At 35.2% G+C, this 23,351-nt stretch overlaps 1 protein-coding gene and 1 long non-coding RNA gene across 4 annotated transcripts in view; one reads left to right on the forward strand and one right to left on the reverse strand.

Annotated features, from left to right (window-relative positions):
- Nucleotides 1-12,530: 12,530 nt before the first annotated feature.
- Nucleotides 12,531-13,278, forward strand: LOC117332681. Of its 2 annotated transcripts, none has more exons than XR_004533773.1 (2): nucleotides 12,531-12,557; nucleotides 13,074-13,278. It is a non-coding gene; the product is annotated as an uncharacterized LOC117332681 (long non-coding RNA). The 2 variants fall into 2 exon arrangements; XR_004533772.1 differs by lacking the exon at nucleotides 12,531-12,557 and adding an exon at nucleotides 12,586-12,775.
- A 1,582-nt stretch (nucleotides 13,279-14,860) lies between these two features.
- The window catches only part of LOC117332682 (rabphilin-3A-like), a 105,409-nt gene continuing 96,918 nt past the window's right edge, over nucleotides 14,861-23,351 (reverse strand). Inside the window, exons 17-18 of one of the 2 annotated variants that reach the window (XM_033891680.1) lie at nucleotides 20,728-20,905; nucleotides 14,861-17,341 (exon numbers count right to left, since the gene is read on the reverse strand). In XM_033891680.1, the coding sequence (XP_033747571.1) occupies nucleotides 20,766-20,905 (140 nt within the window). In that variant the 3' untranslated portion in view covers nucleotides 14,861-17,341; nucleotides 20,728-20,765. The remainder of the gene's footprint in view (nucleotides 17,342-20,727; nucleotides 20,906-23,351) is intronic. The other variant, XM_033891681.1, reaches the window with a different exon arrangement.

Raw genomic sequence — 23,351 nt, forward strand, 5'->3', positions numbered from 1 at the left:
AAGACTAGTAAGCCAGAGGTCCCGGGTTCGATTCCTAGCGAAGGCAGTGATTTAAATTTAATTAATCATGTGCTCTGTTACATTGGCGCCCACGTAGGGACTCGGGAATGATACTCATCGCTGCTTGCGAAAGCATCGCTGTTAACCCTGGAGACTCGAGGACGAGTTCTTTCCTGGAGGGGGAGTATGTTACCCTGGTAAATACTAGCCGCAATATACGGTTCGGCTAGAGAGATCTTCTCTTTAGCTCGATCGGTTGAGCGTAAGACTAGTAAGCCAGGGGTCCCGGGTTCGATCCCTAGCGGAGGCAGTGATTTAAATTTAATTAATCAATTAATTTGATAGTACTCGGGGTTTGAATTAGACAAAATGCCGTTTAAACGTGCATTCAACTTTATGAGAAATATCATTTTTGGCTCACTTCTTCATTGAAGTGGCCGCGTTTATGCAAACAATTTTAATTCAAAATTATCATTTCTGTTTGTTTTTCCTTTTGATGTATGATAAAATAATCTTTTTCTGACATGGAACAAAAGTAAATAGGCAAAGGTGAGCGGAATAAAGAATTATCCGCCAAAATGACAATAAAATGACACAAATATATATATATATAACATTCATGATGAAACATGTACAAAGAAACCCGTTACATAATAAACATATGATACTCTACATGAAGATAGGGAGGGATGGGAGGGTAAGCACAGAATGTCAAAATCAAAAGTAAAATAATTTGGGTGTCAAAACAAAGATGGCGATCGATGAAATTTTTTTCTTCTAGTGGCAGGATGCTTTGTGGTATCGACCAATGAGAGATGACCTTTAACTTATGACCCGGATGTTATGATACCATACATGTATATGGCATGTATAGGGGGCGCTGCTAAATTAGCCCGCTAAATTAGAGGAATTAAATCAAAGTGCCATGCAGTTTACAAAAATATGTTTGTTGTTACAAACTTTAATTTTTGTCTTCACCGCACAATTATAATAAAGAAAAGTTTTAAATATCATGTGCTGACCCTCTTACAATAACTTGAGAATTGAAACTCTGCTTGTATACATGTAATTCTCCATGCTGTGAAGCTCTGTTTGCATATTACTACCAGGATTGCTAGATACAATAAAATAACAAAGACAGTCAAATGAGTGGCGAAATTGGCTCACTTCTTCATTGAAGTGGCCGCGTTTATTCAAACAATTTTAATTCAAAATTATCATTTCTGTTTGTTTTTCCTTTTGATGTATGATAAAATAATCTTTTTCTGACATGGAACAAAAGTAAATAGGCAAAGGTGAGCGGAATAAAGAATTATCCGCCAAAATGACAATAAATTATGTTTGATGTCAAATTTCACAGAAACTAACGAAAAGATTCATACAATCGATATCCGATTACGTTGCCCGATATATAAATGTAATTTTAGCACTTGATAAAGTGTGCTTGTGAGTATTTACGACTTTGGTACAAAATGGCCTCGTTCTGGCATGTCCGGAACGGAACAAGGTTTTCATATGTACTATCAGATGCCCCATGGCTATGTCTATCCGGACATTAGGTAAAGGATCGATTTCCTTCGTGGGCGGTTTTAGAGCATTCCTGCAACAGCACCTTTGTTTCTACGAAAACAAATTAGAATAGAGCGAAATCACGTAAAACGTTGTTGGAAAATTTAAGTTCAGTCTGGAAAAAGGGGCCGCAGTGGTCGAGTGGTTAAGGTGTCCCGAAACCTACGTGGGGCAGTTGCCAGGTACTGACCGTAGGCCGGTGGTTTTTCTCCGGGTACTCCGGCTTTCCTCCACCTTCAAAACCTGACAGTCCTTAAATGACCATGGCTGTTAATAGGACGTTAAACAAAAACAAACCAAACAAACCAAACAGTCTGGAAAAGATTCAAGCCATAATATGTCCGTTCATCAAAATATGAAGGAGGATCTTACACGCTTTTCCAGTAAAGATCGGTGTAAGCGGCTGATGTTAAATTAAAGGGTCTGTAGTGTCATTGAATTCAAGTTCTACGGGACATGATCTATAAAGAGTTTTTTTTTATTTAAAGATAACACATCGCCAATATATCTGTGAAAGTCAAAGACTTCCAAAGGTCACAGTTGTCTGTTCAGATGCTCTTCAATACAATCAGCTCTATAAGATAGGTTTGTAAATAACCGTGAAAACATCAATTTGTCAGACTGATATTGAATCTAAAATGGCAAACGTTTACTCCATGTTTCTCAGGAGACGTTACAGTGCATATAACACTGTGACGTTTCGATATACGTTCATAACAGCATTTAGAATTAGACATTAATTGTGTCGTCAAAATGATAATAACGTCATAAGCGCAATATTAACTAGTTTTTTTTTCTAAATTTAAAAACACCAGGCCGATATCACAAAATATTAAGCTCCACGTGACAATGGCTTAGCCAATGAGATTGGAGGAAAATTGAACCATATATACCTGATACATGCATACAGTATCTATGAGAAAGGAGAGACAAATGACGAATTATAACCCAAGCTTTACTATACATAATGACATCGCATTGCGAAAATATATTTTCATCATGATTGATAGCGCGAAAATATCCACACCGCGAACAGTTTAGAGGCTGACTAAGCGATAATTTCAGCGTGCGAAAATACCACTTTTACAGTATGCATATGGCCTACACTGTGGTATATGGACAATAACGTTCTCTTTATTTTATGGACTTTTTAGGAGGTCGATTCTCAGCTCCTCTTGAGACTAAAGACAAATATTTCAAATGGAGCGTCATAACAACAAGACTGTTTTAATATTAAACAAAACTGCTGTTTCATCCAGTGTCGTTATTACTCGGGGGACTACTAATGGATGGTGGACGCTAATGGCCAAACCCTTGTGTGAAATGACATTTTTTGTTTACAAATGATACCGTTAATATCCGGGTCGCCATTAGAGTGTTGATAGAATGTGTAACCAACTATACTCAGAATAAATGTTCAGACAGCATCAAACCGACTTCTGAATGATGCAGATTTTGTGTGTTAATTATATTTGATATGGCGGAACTGGCGACTGGCAGGGACAAATCACACCGTTTATTATAACTATATATATATATAGCGCACTTTCCCCTAAGTTAACCTACTGCGATAAATATTACATTATGCGAGAGTAAAATTTAATACTTCCTGGTAGTACATGGTAAGTTAGGACATGGTAAGTTATTGAGGGATTACGACTTCCTGGTAGTACATGGTAAGTTATTGAGGGATTACGACTTCCTGGTAGTACATGGTAAGTTAGGACATGGTAAGTTATACAGAGATTTCGACTTCCTGGTAGTACATGGTAAGTTAGGACATGGTAAGTTATTGAGGGATTACGACTTCCTGGTAGTACATGGTAAGTTAGGACATGGTAAGTTATTGAGGGATTACGACTTACTGGTAGTACATGGTAAGTTAGGACATGGTAAGTTATTGAGGGATTACGACTTACTGGTAGTACATGGTAAGTTAGGACATGGTAAGTTATTGAGGGATTACGACTTCCTGGTAGTACATGGTAAGTTAGGACATGGTAAGTTATACAGAGATTACGACTTACTGGTAGTACATGGTAAGTTAGGACATGGTAAGTTATTGAGGGATTACGACTTACTGGTAGTACATGGTAAGTTAGGACATGGTAAGTTATTGAGGGATTACGACTTACTGGTAGTACATGGTAAGTTAGGACATGGTAAGTTATACAGAGATTTCGACTTCCTGGTAGTACATGGTAAGTTAGGACATGGTAAGTTATTGAGGGATTACGACTTACTGGTAGTACATGGTAAGTTAGGACATGGTAAGTTATTGAGGGATTTCGACTTTCTGATAATACATGGTAAGTTATTGAGGGATTTCGACTTCCTGGTAGCACATGGTAAGTTACTCAGGGATTTCGACTTCCTGGTAGTACATGGTAAGTTATTGAGGGATTTCGACTTCCTGGTAGTACATGGTAAGTTATTGAGGGATTTCGACTTCCTGGTAGTACATGGTAAGTTATTGAGGGATTTCGACTTCCTGGTAGTACATGGTAAGTTATTGAGGGATTTCGACTTTCTGGTAATACATGGTAAATTATACAGATATTTCGACTTCCTGGTAGTACATGGTAAGTTATTCAGGGATTTCGATTTCCTGGCAGTACATGGTACATGGTAAGTTATTGAGGGATTTCGACTTCCTGGTAGTACATGGTAAGTTATTGAGAGATTTCGACTTCCTGGTAGTACATGGTAAGCTATTCAGGGATTACGACTTCCTGGTAGTACATGGTAAGTTATTGAGGGATTACGTCTTCCTGGTAGTACATGGTAAGTTATTGAGGGATTACGACTTCCTGGCAGTACATGGTAAGTTATTGAGAGATTACGACTTCCTGGCAGTACATGGTAAATTATACAGATATTTCGACTTCCTGGTAGTACATGGTAAGTTATTCAGGGATTTCGATTTCCTGGCAGTACATGGTAAGTTATTGAGGGATTTCGACTTCCTGGTAGTACATGGTAAATTATACAGATGTTTCGACTTCCTTGTAGTACATGGTAAGTTATTGAGGGATTTCAACTTCCTGGTAGTACATGGTAAGTTATTGAGAGATTTCGACTTCCTGGTAGTACATGTACATGGTAAGTTATTGAGGGATTACGACTTTCTGGTAATACATGGTAAGTTATTGAGGGATTTCGCCTTCCTGGTAATACATGGTAAGTTTTTGAGAGATTTCGACTTCCTGGTAGTACATGGTAAGTTATTGAGTGATTACGACTTCCTGGTAGTACATGGTAAGTTATTGAGGGATTTCGCCTTCCTGGTAGTACATGGTAAGTTATTGAGTGATTACGACTTCCTGGTAGTACATGGTAAGTTATTGAGGGATTTCGCCTTCCTGGTAGTACATGGTAAGTTTTTGAGAGATTTCGACTTCCTGGTAGTACATGGTAAGTTATTGAGGGATTACGACTTTCTGGTAGTACATGGTAAGTTAGGACATGGTAAGTTATTGAGGGATTTCGACTTTCTGATAATACATGGTAAGTTATTGAGGGATTTCGACTTCCTGGTAGCACATGGTAAGTTACTCAGGGATTTCGACTTCCTGGTAGTACATGGTAAGTTATTCAGGGATTTCGACTTCCTGGCAGTACATGGTAAGTTATTGAGGGATTTCGACTTCCTGGTCGTACATGGTAAGTTATTCAGGGATTTCGATTTCCTGGCAGTACATGGTAAGTTATTGAGGGATTTCGATTGCCTGGCAGTACATGGTAAGTTACTCAGGGATTTCGACTTTCTGGTAGTATATGGTAAGTTATTGAGGGATTTCGCATTCCTGGTAGTACATGGTAAGTTATTGAGAGATTTCGACTTCCTGGTAGTACATGGTAAGTTATTGGGGGATTTCGACTTCCTGGTAGTACATGGTAAGTTACTCAGGGATTTCGACTTTCTGGTAGTACATGGTAAGTTATTCAGGGATTTCGACTTCCTGGTAGTACATGGTAAGTTATTCAGGGATTTCGACTTCCTGGTAGTACATGGTAAGTTATTGAGGGATTACGACTTTCTGGTAGTACATGGTAAGTTATTCAGGGATTTCGACTTCCTGGTAGTACATGGTAAGTTATTCAGGGATTTCGATTTCCTGGCAGTACATGGTAAGTTATTGAGGGATTTCGACTTCCTGGTAGTACATGGTAAGTTATTCAGGGATTTCGACTTCCTGGTAGTACATGGTAAGTTATTGAGGGATTTCGATTTCCTGGCAGTACATGGTAAGTTACTCAGGGATTCCGACTTCCTGGTAGTACATGGTAAGTTATACAGATATTTCGACTTCCTGGTAGTACATGGTAAGTTATTCAGGGATTTCGACTTCCTGGTAGTACATGGTAAGTTATTCAGGGATTTCGATTTCCTGGCAGTACATGGTAAGTTACTCAGGGATTACGACTTCCTGGTAGTACATGGTAAGTTTTTCAGGGATTTCGACTTCCTGCTGTTCATTGCTTTCCGCCAGGTTATCCAGCTCAGTCAAAGTAGTAAGGCCAGTTATATTATCCAGATTAGTCAGCTTAGCCAGGTTAGTCCGCCGGTCAGTAAGTCAGTTTGGTCAGATTATTCAGGTAAGTCAACTCAGTCAGCTTAACCAGGTAAGTAAGTCATCTTAGTCAGGTAAGTCAGCTAAGTCAGGTAAGTCAACTAAGTCAGGTAAGTCAACTTAGTCAGTTAAGTCATCTTAGTCAGGTAAGTCATCTAAGTCAGGTTATCATCTTAGTCAGGTAGGTCAACTAAGTCAGGTAAGCCATCTTAGTCAGGGAAGTCATCTTAGTCAGGTAAGTCAACTTAGTCAGGTAAGTCAACTTAGTCATGTAAGTCAACTAAGTCAGGTAAGTCATCTTAATCAGGTAGGTCAACTAAGTCAGGTAGGTCATCTTAGTCAGGTAAGTCAACTAAGTCAGGTAGGTCAACTTAGTCACATGACTTAGTTGACTAGTTAGGTCAACTAAGTCAGGTAAGTCAGGTAAGTCAACTTAGTCATCTTAGTCAGGTAAGTCATCTTAGTCAGGTAAGTCATCTAAGTCAGGTTATCATCTTAGTCAGGTAGGTCAACTAAGTCAGGTAAGCCATTTTAGTCAGGTAAGTCATCTTAGTCAGGTAAGTCATCTTAGTCAGGTAAGTCAACTTAGTCAGGTAAGTCATCTTAATCAGGTAAGTCAACTTAGTGAGGTAAGTCATCTTAGTGAGTTAAGTCATCTTAGTCAGGTAAGTCAACTTAGTGAGTTAAGTCAGCTTAGTCAGGTAAGTCAACTTAGTGAGTTAAGTCATCTTAGTCAGGTAAGTCAACTTAGTGAGTTAAGTCATCTTAGTCAGGTAAGTCAACTTAGTGAGGTAAGTCAACTTAGTCAGGTAAGTCATCTTAGTCAGGTAGGTCAACTTAGTCAGGTAAGTCATCTTAGACAGGTAAGTCAACTTAGTCAGGTAAGTCAACTTAGTGAGGTAAGTCATCTTAGTCAGGTAAGTCAACTTAGTCAGGTAAGTCAACTTAGTCAGGTAAGTCATCTTAGGTAAGTCATCTTAGTCAGGTAAGTCAACTGAGTCAGGTAAGTCATCTAAGTCAGGTAAGTCATCTTAGGTAAGTCATCTTAGGTAAGACATCTTAGTCAGGTAAGTCAACTAAGCCATCTAAGACAGGTAGGTCAACTTAGTCAGGTAAGTCATCTTTATCAGGTAAGTCAACTTAGTCAGGTAAGTCATCTAAGTCAGGTAAGTCAACTTAGTCAGGTAAGTCAACTTAGTCAACTTAGTCAGGTAAGTCATCTTAGACAGGTAAGTCAACTTAGTCAGGTAAGTCAACTTAGTCAGGTAAGTCATCTTAGTCAGGTAGGTCAACTTAGTCAGGTAAGTCAACTTAGTCATGCTTGCAACACAAATCCAGTACACATGTATCATTTGATGATAAACTTTATTTCTGAATGAAACATGATATCGACACTCAAGAGAAGTCGACAGGAGTCATCTGGTAGATAAAGTGATTATGTTCAGATCTCAGAAAAATATTCATTATCTTCATAATAAAATAATGTGCTGTACATCAATTAACATCAATCATAATATTTACCTAAAATAAATTAATTCTGTGCAGAATAAAATTGTTTGTGTATATTTAAGTAATTAACATATCAATCAACAAAAGTAAATGTTTGAAATATGAGTCTCCGATAATCAAAAACGAATTGTTCCAACAAACCAATTATACATTATACATACATGTATAGACTATATACCAAATTCTAACCAGAAAATGTCACAAAAACATTATATACATTATCAGTTTAGTTAATTGCTGGATCATCGCCTCCATGACTTCAATCCGCCTATAAGGTTTAAATATATCTTATATCAGCCGGCCTAACCTTAAATGTCACCTGATTCACTCACTTTTTTATGAAGGATGGACAGTTGGATTGATCGACCAGTCTAAAATTATTGATTTTCCGAAGTACTCCGAATGATGAGACCTAGATCAGCAGTCATGAAAATTATTTTATTCTTTTTTCGGCATATTTATATAATTTTCTTTTGGCCCCGGATATGACGCGAAAGGTGGCATTACTGGTCAAGAACGTATGATGGACAATTGCACGACAGCAGACAGGCAGGCGTTTAGAATAGCTAGGTCACTTGGGAATTTGTCCTATATTGAGAAACCTTAACTTGTATTTATAGAATTGATATTGTCAAAGCTAATTTATTAAAAGATTTTATCTTAAATCAGCTGAGATTGTCTTACACCGGCAGATACAGTCTTATATTTACAGAGGTTGTTATATTGGCACGGATTATCTTATATTGGTATATATGTTCTTTTATAACCATAGATAATTACACAATATGTAATATCTTATACTGAAAAAGACTATCTTATACTGATAGAGATTATCTGCTATTTGTATACGTTATCCTATATTACCAAAGACTATCTTATACTGATAGAGATTATCTGCTATTTGTATACGTTATCCTATATTACCAAAGACTATCTTATACTGATAGAGATTATCTGCTATTTGTATACGTTATCCTATATTACCAAAGATATTTATGACTGATAGAGTTATCTGCTATTGTCTATTATCTTATATTACCAAAGACTATCTTATACTGATAGAGATTATCTGCTATTTGTATACGTTATCCTATATTACCAAAGACTATCTTATACTGATAGAGATTATCTGCTATTTGTATACGTTATCTTATATTACCAAAGACTATCTTATACTGATAGAGATTATCTGCTATTTGTATACGTTATCCTATACTGATAGAGATTATCTGCTATTTGTATACGTTATCCTATACTGATAGAGATTATCTGCTATTTGTATACGTTATCCTATACTGATAGAGATTATCTGCTATTTGTATACGTTATCCTACCAAAGATTATCTTAGTTTAAACTGTATTTTATTATTGTAAATAGCCCAATACATTATACAAAACGTAAAAGGATTCAGAAATAAGTACTTAGTATTAAATTATCTTATACTTGCAGAACTTATCTTATATTGAGAGCTTATTTTATATCATCTTATAATGAGAGCTTATTTTATATCATCTTATATTGAGAGCTTATTTTATATCATCTTATATTGAGAGCTTATTTTATATCATTAAGTTAAGATAAATTATTACATGTATGTTGTTTCAAACAAAACACACATAATCTGATGTCACCTGTGTATTTGGAATGTTTATTTAAATACGGGAATGTGATTCACTTCCTACAGTACTCTGACTTTAAGTACTGTAGATATAAATATCAACAAAATAGATAACTGCTGTTAATTCCTGAATCTAAAAACATTCAAAAATCAATATCCAACGCTAAAATACTAAAAGCCTGTATATTTCATGAAAGTTATATATATATAAAAAAAAATGTTGGATCATCATTCTAACAAGTATATAATATTTGGATTATCACACTAACAAGTATATAATATTTGGATTATCACACTAACAAGTATATAATATTTGGATTATCACACTAACAAGTATATAATATTATATTGTCAAACACAATCTACAACACACTATGGTTTTGTGGAGAAATAAAGGTCAAATGACCTGACAAGACTAGCAAAATCATCAAACTAAAAATCTTGGAATGAGAACAACGATCATATACTATACTTAAAAGTTGTTAATTCCATGGGGTAACATTTCAATGTTGTCCCAATCAAAACTAGTTCACATATATTTAATATTGTCCAATGACCAATTTGTAATAATTCTGCAGTAAACTGTTCGATACATTATTGTTTACGTGTAGTTATTCCAAGGGTATTTATTTTCGCACTATGAATAATGAAGGTGAATATAGCAAAAATGAATCGCCCACAAATATTACCGACCATACAGTAATGTCAATATAGTGACAGATAAATGTAAACAGACTTATTGGACATTTCTATTAAAAAAAATGCTTCCTTTCTGTCGCCACACTTATAAGAAATAAATGCTATGATTTTATTGAAAAAAGTTTGTGTCCTATTAGATCACTATCCTAAATATACTGTAATGGTAGTGTTACTTCAGAACCAACCATGTCTACTCTGGTCAATAAACATATGACGGACACTCGGACACTTGGACACTCAGAGACTTGGACACTCGGACACTTGGACACTCAGAGACTTGGACACTCGGTCACTTGGTCACATGGACACTTGGACACTTTGACATTTGGACACTCGGTCACTTGGACACTCGGTCACTTGGACACTTGGACACTCAGATACTCGAGAGTAAGTGTTAATGCTGTATGTAACGAGGTATCCAGCCTAAGTTACAGATGATACAGACCCCTACATAGAAAAATGTCAACACATCGTCTTCTAAACATTGTGTAAACCGTCTCAATTCATGTTTCTGGTTAAAAGCAGATAAGTACTCTTTAATCCATACAGTTTACAAAAGTCTACCCTACAGTGTTAATAATGTACAGTTTTATTAGTCCCTCTGGTATGCGACGCTCAATTCACAGTGGAGCACTTTCTAATAGAATTTTCCAATTACAAGCATATTCGCGATAAATACTTTCGAGCCACGGATTTGGAAACTCTTTTCAATTCCGTGGATTCGAAAGTACTATTTAGCTATTTGAAAGAAATTGATCTATTCAATAGAACTTTGATGTCCTTTTTCCTTACTCTCTCTGACGTTTTACATACATCAGAAAGTTCACATAATCTATTTGTTATATATCCTTTATTATTTTAACCCACACTTTATCATAGTTATTTAAATATACAATGCAAATCTTTTTAGAAATGTCTCCTTTTACTATTTGTTTTTAAACTCAAATAAAATCAATTAATAGTGTTTTGTTTTGCCCTAAATGACCATGGCTTTCAATGGGCCATAAAACCTTAACAAACAAACAAACAAACAAACAAACAAGTTTGAAGAAAACCTTCCAATCCTGAGGTTAAAATGTACAGTGTAATGTATGGAGTAGTCAAAACAAAGTACAGATGTCCTATAATCTCTTGAGGCCCTCAAATCTGTTTAATTCACAAAGAAACAAGTGTCATTTCCAAACAATTAAGTGTTGTTTTACAATATCAGGTTGTGACGTTAACATAATGATGATTGGACAACATGGATGTTATTAGTTATTGAAATTTTACTGCTTAACTTTTTTAGAAGCAAATTGAATATTAATACATTAAATCATCGATGACCATCAAATAATGTCAATCTAGCACACACAACAAAATGTTTTTGTGCCCGATATCTCGGTTTACAATAATGTGTCGATTCTCATATTACAATATTGTGTCGATTCTACGTTTTTGTGCCCGATATCCTGGATTACAATATTGTGTTAATTTTTACGTTTTTGTGCCTGATACTTTGATTCTAAAATCAAATTGTGAGATAATTCTACAGAATATTTCTGATACCAATACCAGTCCAGCAGGAGTGATGAACAAATAATTAATTTTTCTTTGTTTTCATGGTAAATACTCAAATGTGATTGGTCGAAAAATTATTTTCATTCTTCTTTTATGAAAGAAATTCCGAGAATGGCGCGAAAAATGTGACGTCACAATATGACAATTGACGTTGCGTATTGATTTGAGAAAAAGAATCACATATAAAACTAGTAAACATTTTCAAAAATTAATTATAAGCGTTGATGTCAATTATTTTTTAGTTTCATCGGGGTATAAAACAAATTTTGTTTGCAAACTTCTGTAAGAATCCGGTACGCCGATTCATACAGTTTGCAAACAAAATTTGTTTCATATCCTGATGAAATTGAAAAAATGATATCAATGCTTAAGTGTTTTTGAATTCTAGGAAAAATGAAAAAAATCTGATGGACATTTACGACACGTGTCAGTATATATGTCTCATATTCATCATTAACACATTTACGACATACACGGAATACACATGGTTAGCCTCCTCCCTCACCATAATCATCCTTATTGAGGGCTGTGAACATAAGGATTAAGGATGGTTGCTATCAATCCCAACAAAAGTATTAATAGATATGTACAGTAACTGATTGGTCAATTTCAAAGGCTTCCGAATTCTTTTGGGTTAAAATAGTAACTAATGAAGAGTATAATGGCGGACATCCGCTATTATACAATGTATACAAACCTGACCTTGACCTTGACCTTTATGTCTTCGTTCTATTTCAGGAGTCTACATGCAGCTCTATATCTATATAATCAATCTTTAGTTTGATTTGTGGTTTTGGTATTGTATCAATATGTTTTATTTTGTTTGTTCTATGTGTTATAGTGTGGATAAGCCATTAAGATTATTTTTTATTGCAGCACTTGATAAAATAATGTTAACCCTGACAAACTCCAAGGAAACCATACTATAGTTTACCAGCTGTCATTAGTAACTATAGAAACCAGACTATAACTAAACTATTATATTAAAGGTCTATAGAAACCAGACTATAACTAAACTATTATATAGGTCTATAGAAACCAGACTATAACTAAACTATTGGTCTATAGAAACCAGACTATAACTAAACTATTATATAGGTCTGTAGAAACCAGACTATAACTAAACTATTATATAGGTCTATAGAAACCAGGCTATAACTAAACTATAGGTCTATAGAAACCAGACAATAACTAAACTATTGTATAGGTCTATAGAAACCAGACTATAACTAAACTATTATATAGGTCTATAGAAACCAGACTATAACTAAACTATTGGTCTATAGAAACCAGGCTATAACTAAATTATTGGTCTATAGAAACCAGACTAACTAAACTATTGGTCTATAGAAACCAGGCTATAACTAAACTATAGGTCTATAGAAACCAGACTATAACTAAACTATTGTATAGGTCTATAGAAACCAGGCTATAACTAAACTATAGGTCTATAGAAACCAGACTAACTAAACTATTGGTCTATAGAAACCAGGCTATAACTAAACTATAGGTCTATAGAAACCAGGCTATAACTAAACTATAGGTCTATAGAAACCAGACTAACTAAACTATTATATAGGTCTATAGAAACCAGACTATAACTAAACTATTATATAGGTCTATAGAAACCAGGCTATAACTAAACTATAGGTCTATAGAAACCAGACAATAACTAAACTATTGTATAGGTCTATAGAAACCAGACTATAACTAAACTATTATATAGGTCTATAGAAACCAGACTATAACTAAACTATTATATAGGTCTATAGAAACCAGACTAACTAAACTATTATATAGGTCTATAGAAACCAGGCTATAACTAAACTATTATATAGGTCTATAGAAACCAGACTATAACTAAACTATTATATAGGTCTATAGAAACCAGACTATAACTAAACTATTATATAGGTCTATAGAAACCAGACTATAACTAAACTATTATATAGGTCTATAGAAACCAGACTATAACTAAACTATTATATAGGTCTATAGAAACCAGACTAACTAAACTATTATATAGGTCTATAGAAACCAGACTAACTAAACTATTATATAGGTCTATAGAAACCAGACTAACTAAACTATTATATAGGTCTATAGAAACCAGACTAACTAAACTATTATATAGGTCTATAGAAACCAGACTATAACTAAACTATTATATAGGTCTATAGAAACCAGACTATAACTAAACTATTATATAGGTCTATAGAAACCAGACTATAACTAAACTATTATATAGGTCTATAGAAACCAGACTATAACTAAACTATTATATAGGTCTATAGAAACCAGACTATAACTAAACTATTATATAGGTCTATAGAAACCAGACTATAACTAAACTATTATATAGGTCTATAGAAACCAGACTATAACTAAACTATATATAGGTCTATAGAAACCAGACTATAACTAAACTATTATATAGGTCTATAGAAACCAGACTATAACTAAACTATTATATAGGTCTATAGAAACCAGACTATAACTAAACTATTATATAGGTCTATAGAAACCAGACTAACTAAACTATTATATAGGTCTATAGAAACCAGACTATAACTAAACTATTATATAGGTCTATAGAAACCAGACTATAACTAAACTATTATATAGGTCTATAGAAACCAGACTATAACTAAACTATTATATAGGTCTATAGAAACCAGACTATAACTAAACTATTATATAGGTCTATAGAAACCAGACTATAACTAAACTATTATATAGGTCTATAGAAACCAGACTATAACTAAACTATTATATAGGTCTATAGAAACCAGACTATAACTAAACTATTATATAGGTCTATAGAAACCAGACAATAACTAAACTATTGTATAGGTCTATAGAAACCAGACTATAACTAAACTATTATATAGGTCTATAGAAACCAGACTATAACTAAACTATTATATAGGTCTATAGAAACCAGACTATAACTAAACTATTATATAGGTCTATAGAAACCAGACTATAACTAAACTATTATATAGGTCTATAGAAACCAGACTAACTAAACTATTATATAGGTCTATAGAAACCAGACTATAACTAAACTATTATATAGGTCTATAGAAACCAGACTAACTAAACTATTATATAGGTCTATAGAAACCAGACTAACTAAACTATTATATAGGTCTATAGAAACCAGACTAACTAAACTATTATATAGGTCTATAGAAACCAGACTAACTAAACTATTATATAGGTCTATAGAAACCAGACTATAACTAAACTATATATAGGTCTATAGAAACCCAGACTATAACTAAACTATTATATAGGTTATAGAAACCAGACTAACTAAACTATTGTATAGGTCTATAGAAACCAGACTAACTAAACTATTGATATAGGTCTATAGAAACCAGACTTAACTAAACTATTATATAGGTCTATAGAAACCAGACTATAACTAAACTATTATATAGGTCTATAGAAACCAGACTAACTAAACTATTATATAGGTCTATAGAAACCAGACTATAACTAAACTATTATATAGGTCTATAGAAACAGGACTAATGTATAAGTTGCAATAAAAAAACATCATCGCTAGTTTATTTGTATTTAGTTTTGTTTTAATTTGTTGGTTGTCATAGAAACTGCACTATATCCTTGTATATTTGTTGCTATGGAGACCACATCAACAGAAACCACATCCTAGTATTTATCATATTCTGAGACTATTCCTGATAAGTGTACACAGTACAGCAAAACTGTTTAACTATTACTGTAATCCCTGACGAATTCCAGGGAATTCACTAGAAAGTTACCATAGAAACTTCAGTCTAATTTTTAAATTACCACAGAAACTTCAGTCTGGTTTGTGAATTACCATAGAATTTACAGTCTAGCTTGTAAATTACCATAGAAACTACAGTCTAGCTTGTAAGTTACCATAGAAACTACAGTCTAGTTTGTAAGTTACCATAGAAACTACAGTCTAGCTTGTAAGTTACCATAGAAACTACAGTCTGGTTTGTAAGTTACCATAGAAACTACAGTCTGGTTTGTAAGTTACCATAGAAACTACAGTCTAGCTTGTAAGTTACCATAGAAACTACAGTCTAGCTTGTAAGTTACCATAGAAACTAAAGTCTAGTTTGTAAGTTACCATAGAAACTACAGTCTAGTTTGTAAGTTACCATAGAAACTACAGTCTAGCTTGTAAGTTACCATAGAAACTTCAGTCTAGTTTGTAAGTTACCATAGAAACTTCAGTCTAGCTTGTAAGTTACCATAGAAACTTCAGTCTAGCTTGTAAGTTACCATAGAAACTTCAGTCTAGCTTGTAAGTTACCATAGAAACTTCAGTCTAGTTTGTAAGTTACCACAGAAACTAGTCTAGCTTGTAAGTTACCATAGAAACTACATTCTAGTTTGTAAGTTACCATAGAAACTACAGTCTAGCTTGTAAGTTACCACAGAAACTACAGTCTAGTTTGTAAGTTACCATAGAAACTTCAGTCTAGCTTGTAAGTTACCATAGAAACTTCAGTCTAGCTTGTAAGTTACCATAGAAACTTCAGTCTAGCTTTTAAGTTACCATAGAAACTTCAGTCTAGCTTGTAAGTTACCACAGAAACTACAGTCTGGTTTGTAAATTACCATAGAAACTACAGTCTAGCTTGTAAGTTACCACAGAAACTTCAGTCTAGTTTGTAAGTTACCATATGAATTAAAATCTAGTTTGTAAGTTACCAAAGAAACTTCAGTCTAGTTTATAAGTTACCATAGAAACTACAATCTAGTTTATAAGTTACCATAGAAACTACAATCTAGTTTATAAGTTACCATAGAAACTGCAACTCTGTTAATTAGTTATGAAACACTAGCTAGTCTTAAGTAAGAAACATTGATTTACACAAAAAACTTGTGCCTGCCTAGTTGTCTTCAACACAAAAATAGCTAAAAGCAGAGTCTAACTAATTAACCAATCGGAATGTGAACTACATTTACTTTGTATATAAATTTCAAGCACAAACTTCTTGATTTCAGTCCATAAAAAGGACGAATCTCTCAAAATCATGAAAACTAACATATTTTATAAAGAATATCAAAGGGGCATAACTCCTGAGAAGATAATCAGAACAGCAGCAAGTGGCGTTGATTTAAAAGCAACACAAAAATGATACCTTCTTGGTTTATGATATAGACTTATTATCTATACATGACAGAATGAAAGGACAAGACAGTTATCACACCAGTTGTCTCAGCGTTGTCTCAGACTCACTCATCATCAAAGCTTATAATTTAAAGAAACTGACTTATTAGGCAAGGACGACTTCAGCAATGTTAACATGAGATTCCTTAGTGGTGTAACACACAATCCTTAGTGGTGTAACACACAATCCTTAGTGGTGTAGCACACAATCCTTCCCTTTGTCTTAAAGCTGCATGGGAAGTGGTATTTGAGTCTTAGGATGTGTCTTTTGTGCTGAGCTGTTTCCTGGGGTGACGAAGTAGCATGTGTCTTCTGTGCTGAGCTGTTTCCTGGGGTGACGAAGTACATGTGTCTTTTGTGCTGAGCTGTTTCCTGGGGAGACGAAGTAACATGTGTCTTTTGTGCTGAGCTGTTTCCTGGGGAGACGAAGTAACATGTGTCTTTTGTGCTGAGCTGTTTCCTGGGGAGACGAAGTAACATGTGTCTTTTGTGCTGAGCTGTTTCCTGGGGTGACGAAGTAACATGTGTCTTGTGAGCTGTAGCTTTTCCTGGAGCTTTGGAGTTCCAACAGCAGTCAGTACTTGTTGATTGGTATATTGGCAGTGTGAGCAAATCTAGTATTCATCCGGCTGTAAAAAAATAATTACACTAATGACATGACAATCCTATTAATTACTGCATTTTATCTTAAATGCTCTCTCTCTCTATATATATATTATATATATCAAAAAATGTTGAAGGTGACAGAATGAAAGTAATTTATATAAAACAAGGGCCCGTTGGAGGGCCACAACATACGCCCGTCGCAATATTTGACACTTGGAAGGGGGTAGTTTCACAGGTTGTAATGCTTTAAAATGAAGTATCATTGTTGGAAAGTTGGAAGGAGATATTGATACACATAATGGTGTGTAGTCGAAACCGAAGGGCAACTTTAAATGATGAGATGTATATATGTTGGAAATATGGGAAACCTTGGTTTAGACACAACAACACAAAAACTAGTTCACATGTTTATATACAGAATATATACATTAAAAGAACCTCTTTGCAAAGAATCAGCCTCCTAATACCATTATTAAGTGAATGGTGAGCAATTACAAAATCATCAAAGGGGAATAACTCCACAAATACGGGGGTAAGGGGCATGATTTTGGTATGAGACACTCCGGCTCATCAAGATGTATATTTGTGTCCAGTATGGAGAGCCTGGGTCAAGTAGTATTGGAGTTATGGTCCGGACAAGTAAAATCATCAAAGGGGAATAACTCCACAAATACGGGGGTAAGGGCATGATTTTGGTATGCGACACTCCGGCTCATCAAGATGTATATTTGTGTCCAGTATGCAGAGCCTGGGTCAAGTAGTATTGGAGTTATGGTCCGCACAATTAAAATCATCAAAGGGGAATAACTCCACAAATACGGGGGTAAGGGCATGATTTTGGTATGCGACACTCCGGCTCATCAAGATGTATATTTGCGTCAAGTATGGAGAGCCTGGGTTGAGTAGTACTGGAGATATGGTCCGGACACCATATGTGCCCGAAGTAAAATCATCAAAGGGGAATAACTCCACAAATATGGGGGTAAGGGGCATGAATTTGGTATGCGACACTCCGGCTCATCAATGTGTATATTTGTGTCAAGTATGGAGAGCCTGGGTCGAGTAGTACTGGAGTTATGGTCCGGACAAGCAAAATCATCAAAGGGGAATAACTCCGCAAATACGGGGGTACAGGGCATGATTTTGGTATGCGACACTCCAGCTCATCAAGATGTATATTTGTGTCAAATATGGAGAGCCTGGGTCGAGTAGTACTGGAGTTAAGGTCCGGACAAGTAAAAACATCAAAGGGGAATAACTCCACAAATACGGGGGTAAGGGGCATGATTTTGGTATGCGACACTCCGGCTCATCAAGATGTATATTTGTGTCCAGCATGGAGAGCCTGGGTCGCGTAGTATTGGAGTTATGGTCCGGACACCATATGTGCCCACCCACCTGCCCACCCGCCCACCCCGTCTTTCGTCGGGCGTATAAAAATAGTAATTGACAATCCAAGGCGTTAAATTTCGCACAACCGGTTTCACTGTTTAGATTCTAAAGTGCATAGCAACAACAATTCATTGCATGACATCATATATTGTTCATCTATTGATGACATCATAATCTGTAAGAGGATAAATGTAATGTCTAAGAATGTCAATTACTATTTTTAATATACACTCTATTCTGAATCAGTTGAATGTAGACTTTCTATTCTGAACCAGTTGAATGTAAACACTCTATTCTGAACCAGTGGAAAGTAGACACTCTATTCTGAACCAGTGGAATGTAAACACTGTATTCTGAACCAGTGGAATGTAAACACTGTATTCTGAACCAGTGGAATGTAAACACTGTATTCTGAACCAGAGGAATCTAAACACTGTATTCTGAACCAGTTGAATGTAAACACTGTATTCTGAACCAGTTGAATGTAAACACTCTATTCTGAACCAGTGGAATGTAGACACTGTATTCTGAACCAGTGTAATGTAGACGCTCTATTCTGAACCAGTTGAATGTAGACACTCTATTCTGAACCAGTGGAATGTAAACACTCAATTCTGATCCAGTTGAATGTAGACACTGTATTCTGAACCAGTGGAATGTAGACACTGTATTCTGAACCAGTGTAATGTAAACACTGTATTCTGAACCAGTGTAATGTAAACACTCTATTCTGAACCAGTGGAATGTAGACTTTCTATTCTGAACCAGTGTTATGTAAACACTCTATTCTGAACCAGTGGAATGAAGACACTCTATTCTGAACCAGTGGAATGTAAACACTGTATTCTGAACCAGTTGAATGTAGACACTCTATTCTGAACCAGTTGAATGTAGACTTTCTATTCTGAACCAGTGAAATGTAGACACTGTATTCTGAACCAGTGGAATGTAGACACTGTATTCTGAACCAGTGGAATGTAGACACTCTATTCTGAACAAGTGGAATGTAAACACTATTCTGAACAGGTGAAATGTAGACACTCTATTCTGAACCAGTGGAATGTAGACACTCTATTCTGAACCAGTGGAATGTAAACACTGTATTCTGAACCAGTTGAATGTAGACACTGTATTCTGAACCAGTTGAATGTAGACTCTCTATTCTGAACCAGTTGAATGTAGACACTCTATTCTGAACCAGTGGAATGTAAACACTCTATTCTGAACCAGTTGAATGTAGACACTCTATTCTGAACCAGTTGAATGTAGACTCTCTATTCTGAACCAGTGGAATGTAAACACTCTATTCTGAACCAGTGGAATGTAAACACTGTATTCTGAACCAGTTGAATGTAGACTCTCTATTCTGAACAGGTGAAATGTAAACACTTTCCTCCCACAGTAAGACCCCTCGCATGCTTCTATCCAGGCCAACAAGTATGATTAATATAAGTTGATCTAACTTGCTTCACACTTGTTGTAAAAAAAATAAAGTTTCAAGAGTTTTAATATAGCCTCTATACCAAATCAATTACCTTAAAACAATTAAGAAGATGCCATACATTGTATAATGAGAAGACCGAAGTGGTTTTTTCATGATCTGATGTAGGAATCTAACTCTGGCCCCTTTGTTAAAGACCAGCGTGTCCAACCAGTGTGCTACCTGTAGCACCGTTACTGGATATAAAGGGAGATAACTCCGGGATGTCTAATCACCACGATATTGTCTAAAAAGGTTATGGTCCTGAACATTGACCTCTTTGGTACAGACAATACAGACACTGGAATGTGAAACATTAAATGTTATATGTGTTGAGGGAAACGACACAGGAGTAACTGGTTTACAATATTTGTTATAATTATCACCTAATGAACAAAACAAATCAGACAAGGGGGGACTAGGTTTATATATGAGGAGATACCATGCCTGGATACATGCAGACTAGCAAACTTAAATTTCCAATGATATTATATTTATACATATTACATAACTCAAATTGAAAATCATAAAACTCACAACAATAAAACATGCAGGATCACAAGAACGTTTGAGCATTAGGATGTTAATTGAACCTCGGGAATGAGTTCGGCTGACAACAGCTGCCACCGTTCAAATTTCTGGTCAGGATTCTTCAGGGTGTCGAACCAGTGTTTGAGTCTCTCTCCTTTTGAGTTGATACCTAGCTGGACTCCACCTGAATAAAGAAAATGTCCAAAACATTCAACTTAATGTACAGAAGCAATGCCAAAGATCAAAGAAATTTGTAACATAAAATCTCATTGGCTGGAGTAGCTTATAATTAATCACAGCTCAACCAATCAAATTCAAGTTACTTTATTTTTCCAATTTATAATTCAGGATTTCATGTTGTTGTTTTTTTTTGTTTTTCTTTTTTAAAATACTGCGAACTGGAAATGTTTGCAATAGATTAATACTATTTATTCCTGCGATGAATGCCTTGTGAAAAAAAATCTGTATATCTGAAGATCTAACACAAGTGTTGATGAGGAATTTCATATGAAATCAATATAAAAAATTAAAATATATTTACAAAGATCAATATATTCAATATTTTGTCAACAAAGAGATTCTATTAATTACAATTATGTTAGAAAATACCAACAGCAAGGATTGACAAAACACAATTATTTCAGTACAACTTCCAAAACTAGAGAGCTCATTTAAATGTTTATTGCAGGAATGACAAGTAAAATTGTTTTCATTGAACAGCGATAACTGTACGGTAAATCGTAAGCCTAATTTGGGGTGGCATCCGTAGTCTCTATCAACAGGTCCAGAAAGAAAGAATGGATGTACTTGGCTGAAGGGAACTTGATTTGTATAAATCTGAGGTTCTTGGCCCCTTCAGGGTAGAAGAACAGGGCACAATAAGGGCTTTGTATAAGATTATAGGACCTATTTTCTCCTCCCTTTAAAACAAGAGGCATAATGGGCCTTAATGGTCATCTGGCTCTAAAGGCCCTTATACTATTGTTGTATTCATATATAGTCACAGGTACAATCATACTGTTGGCAATGAGGCCATCTATGGAATTTGAGAAGATGTTTAAAAGAGGTACTGTTCAGGAAAACCATGCTTACGCAATCTTAAAATAATTACACCATGGCTGCCATGTCGAAGTTTTTACGAGGCCAAACAAAGACAAAAACTTTGTTGGTTCCAGTAGAACTGGATAAGAAGTTTAAGATGTGTTTTTTAAGATGGCTGCCATGGTGGCCATCTCGGATTCTGGAGCGACCCGAAAAATAATAACACTCATGATCGGTCAGGACAATCTGAGGTTCAAGTTAGAACTGGTCGAATCCCAATGGTGGAGCTTGAGAAGTTTGATATGTGAAAAGGCATGACGAAGGAAAAAGCACGATGGCTATTTCAATAAGTTTGATCTTCAATAGAAGAAGATTTGGTTTGGTTTGGTTTATTTTGTTTAACGTCCTATTAACAGCCAGGGTAATTTAAGGATGTGTCAGGTTTTGAAGGTGGAGGAAAGCCGGAGTACTGGGAGAAAAAACCACCGGCCTACGGTCAGTACCTGGCAACTGCCCAACGTAGGTTTTGAACTCCCAACCCAGAGGTGAAGGGCTAGTGATAAAGTGTCCGGACACCTTAACCACACAGCCACCACGGCCCCTGAGATGAAGATAACTTAGCTTATTTATATTTATAAATGGTGGGTCTGCCGCACTTGAGGGAAATAGGTTGGCTTGGACAAATAGGTGAAATTATAGAAATAATTATTCAAAATCCTTATTTTATTTGGATAAAAGGATTTGTCTAAGTCGGGCTGGACCATCACAGAGTGGAAGTATGTACATATTAAAGATGGCCTGGCTCCTCTCATTATCAAATGGGGGTAGATAGGAATTGTTGACTGGACAAGATGAGTATTTTCCAACTGAGTTTAGTCTGAACCATGAACTCCATGGAAGGGATTATGCATGATCAAATTTTCAAGTCAAGAAAAGTTCAACTAGCGATTTCAATCAGACATTAACTATTACCCTAAAACTACACATTTGAAGCTGCCCTCTCTTCTGGACTAATTGGTTTTTTTTTAAAGAGTGGATGTCAGCAAGCATCGAGCATTAGGTGGAAAGTGAAAAAAATAGATTTTAGAAAAAGTGACCTTAAATGTTAAATTATGTTATAATTGGTGGATATGAATAACAAAAATGGAATTTCAATCATGTCTGTGGCTCCGTATCCAAGCAATATGACTTCCTTAGTTACGGGCTCAAATAACACATCGCCTACATAAAATTTTTAGAATTTAGAGTATCTCTGAATCCTAAATAACAGTGAGATTAAAGTATTTACAGCCAAAATTTAATAATGGTGACCCCCCTTAATCATTTGATTAAAAAAATATAATTGTCAATATTTACAAACTGTTGCTATGGTAACCTGAATACAGCAAGGAATTCTAACTGAAAAAATATCAAAATATGACAAAGTTTGGTTGACCTTAGTTGGAATCTACAACCATATATGGAGTATTGCATATGGCTTTCTTTTCATTAGATGTCTACAGGGTAAGTTTAAAAAATAAAATTGGCTGGCAACTTAAAGGTGATTTTGGTATAATGATTCGAACTTTCCCATTTTTTTCATGATTTCT

This window comes from Pecten maximus, chromosome 8 (assembly GCF_902652985.1).
Source record: "Pecten maximus chromosome 8, xPecMax1.1, whole genome shotgun sequence".
Lineage (NCBI taxonomy): Eukaryota > Metazoa > Mollusca > Bivalvia > Pectinida > Pectinidae > Pecten > Pecten maximus.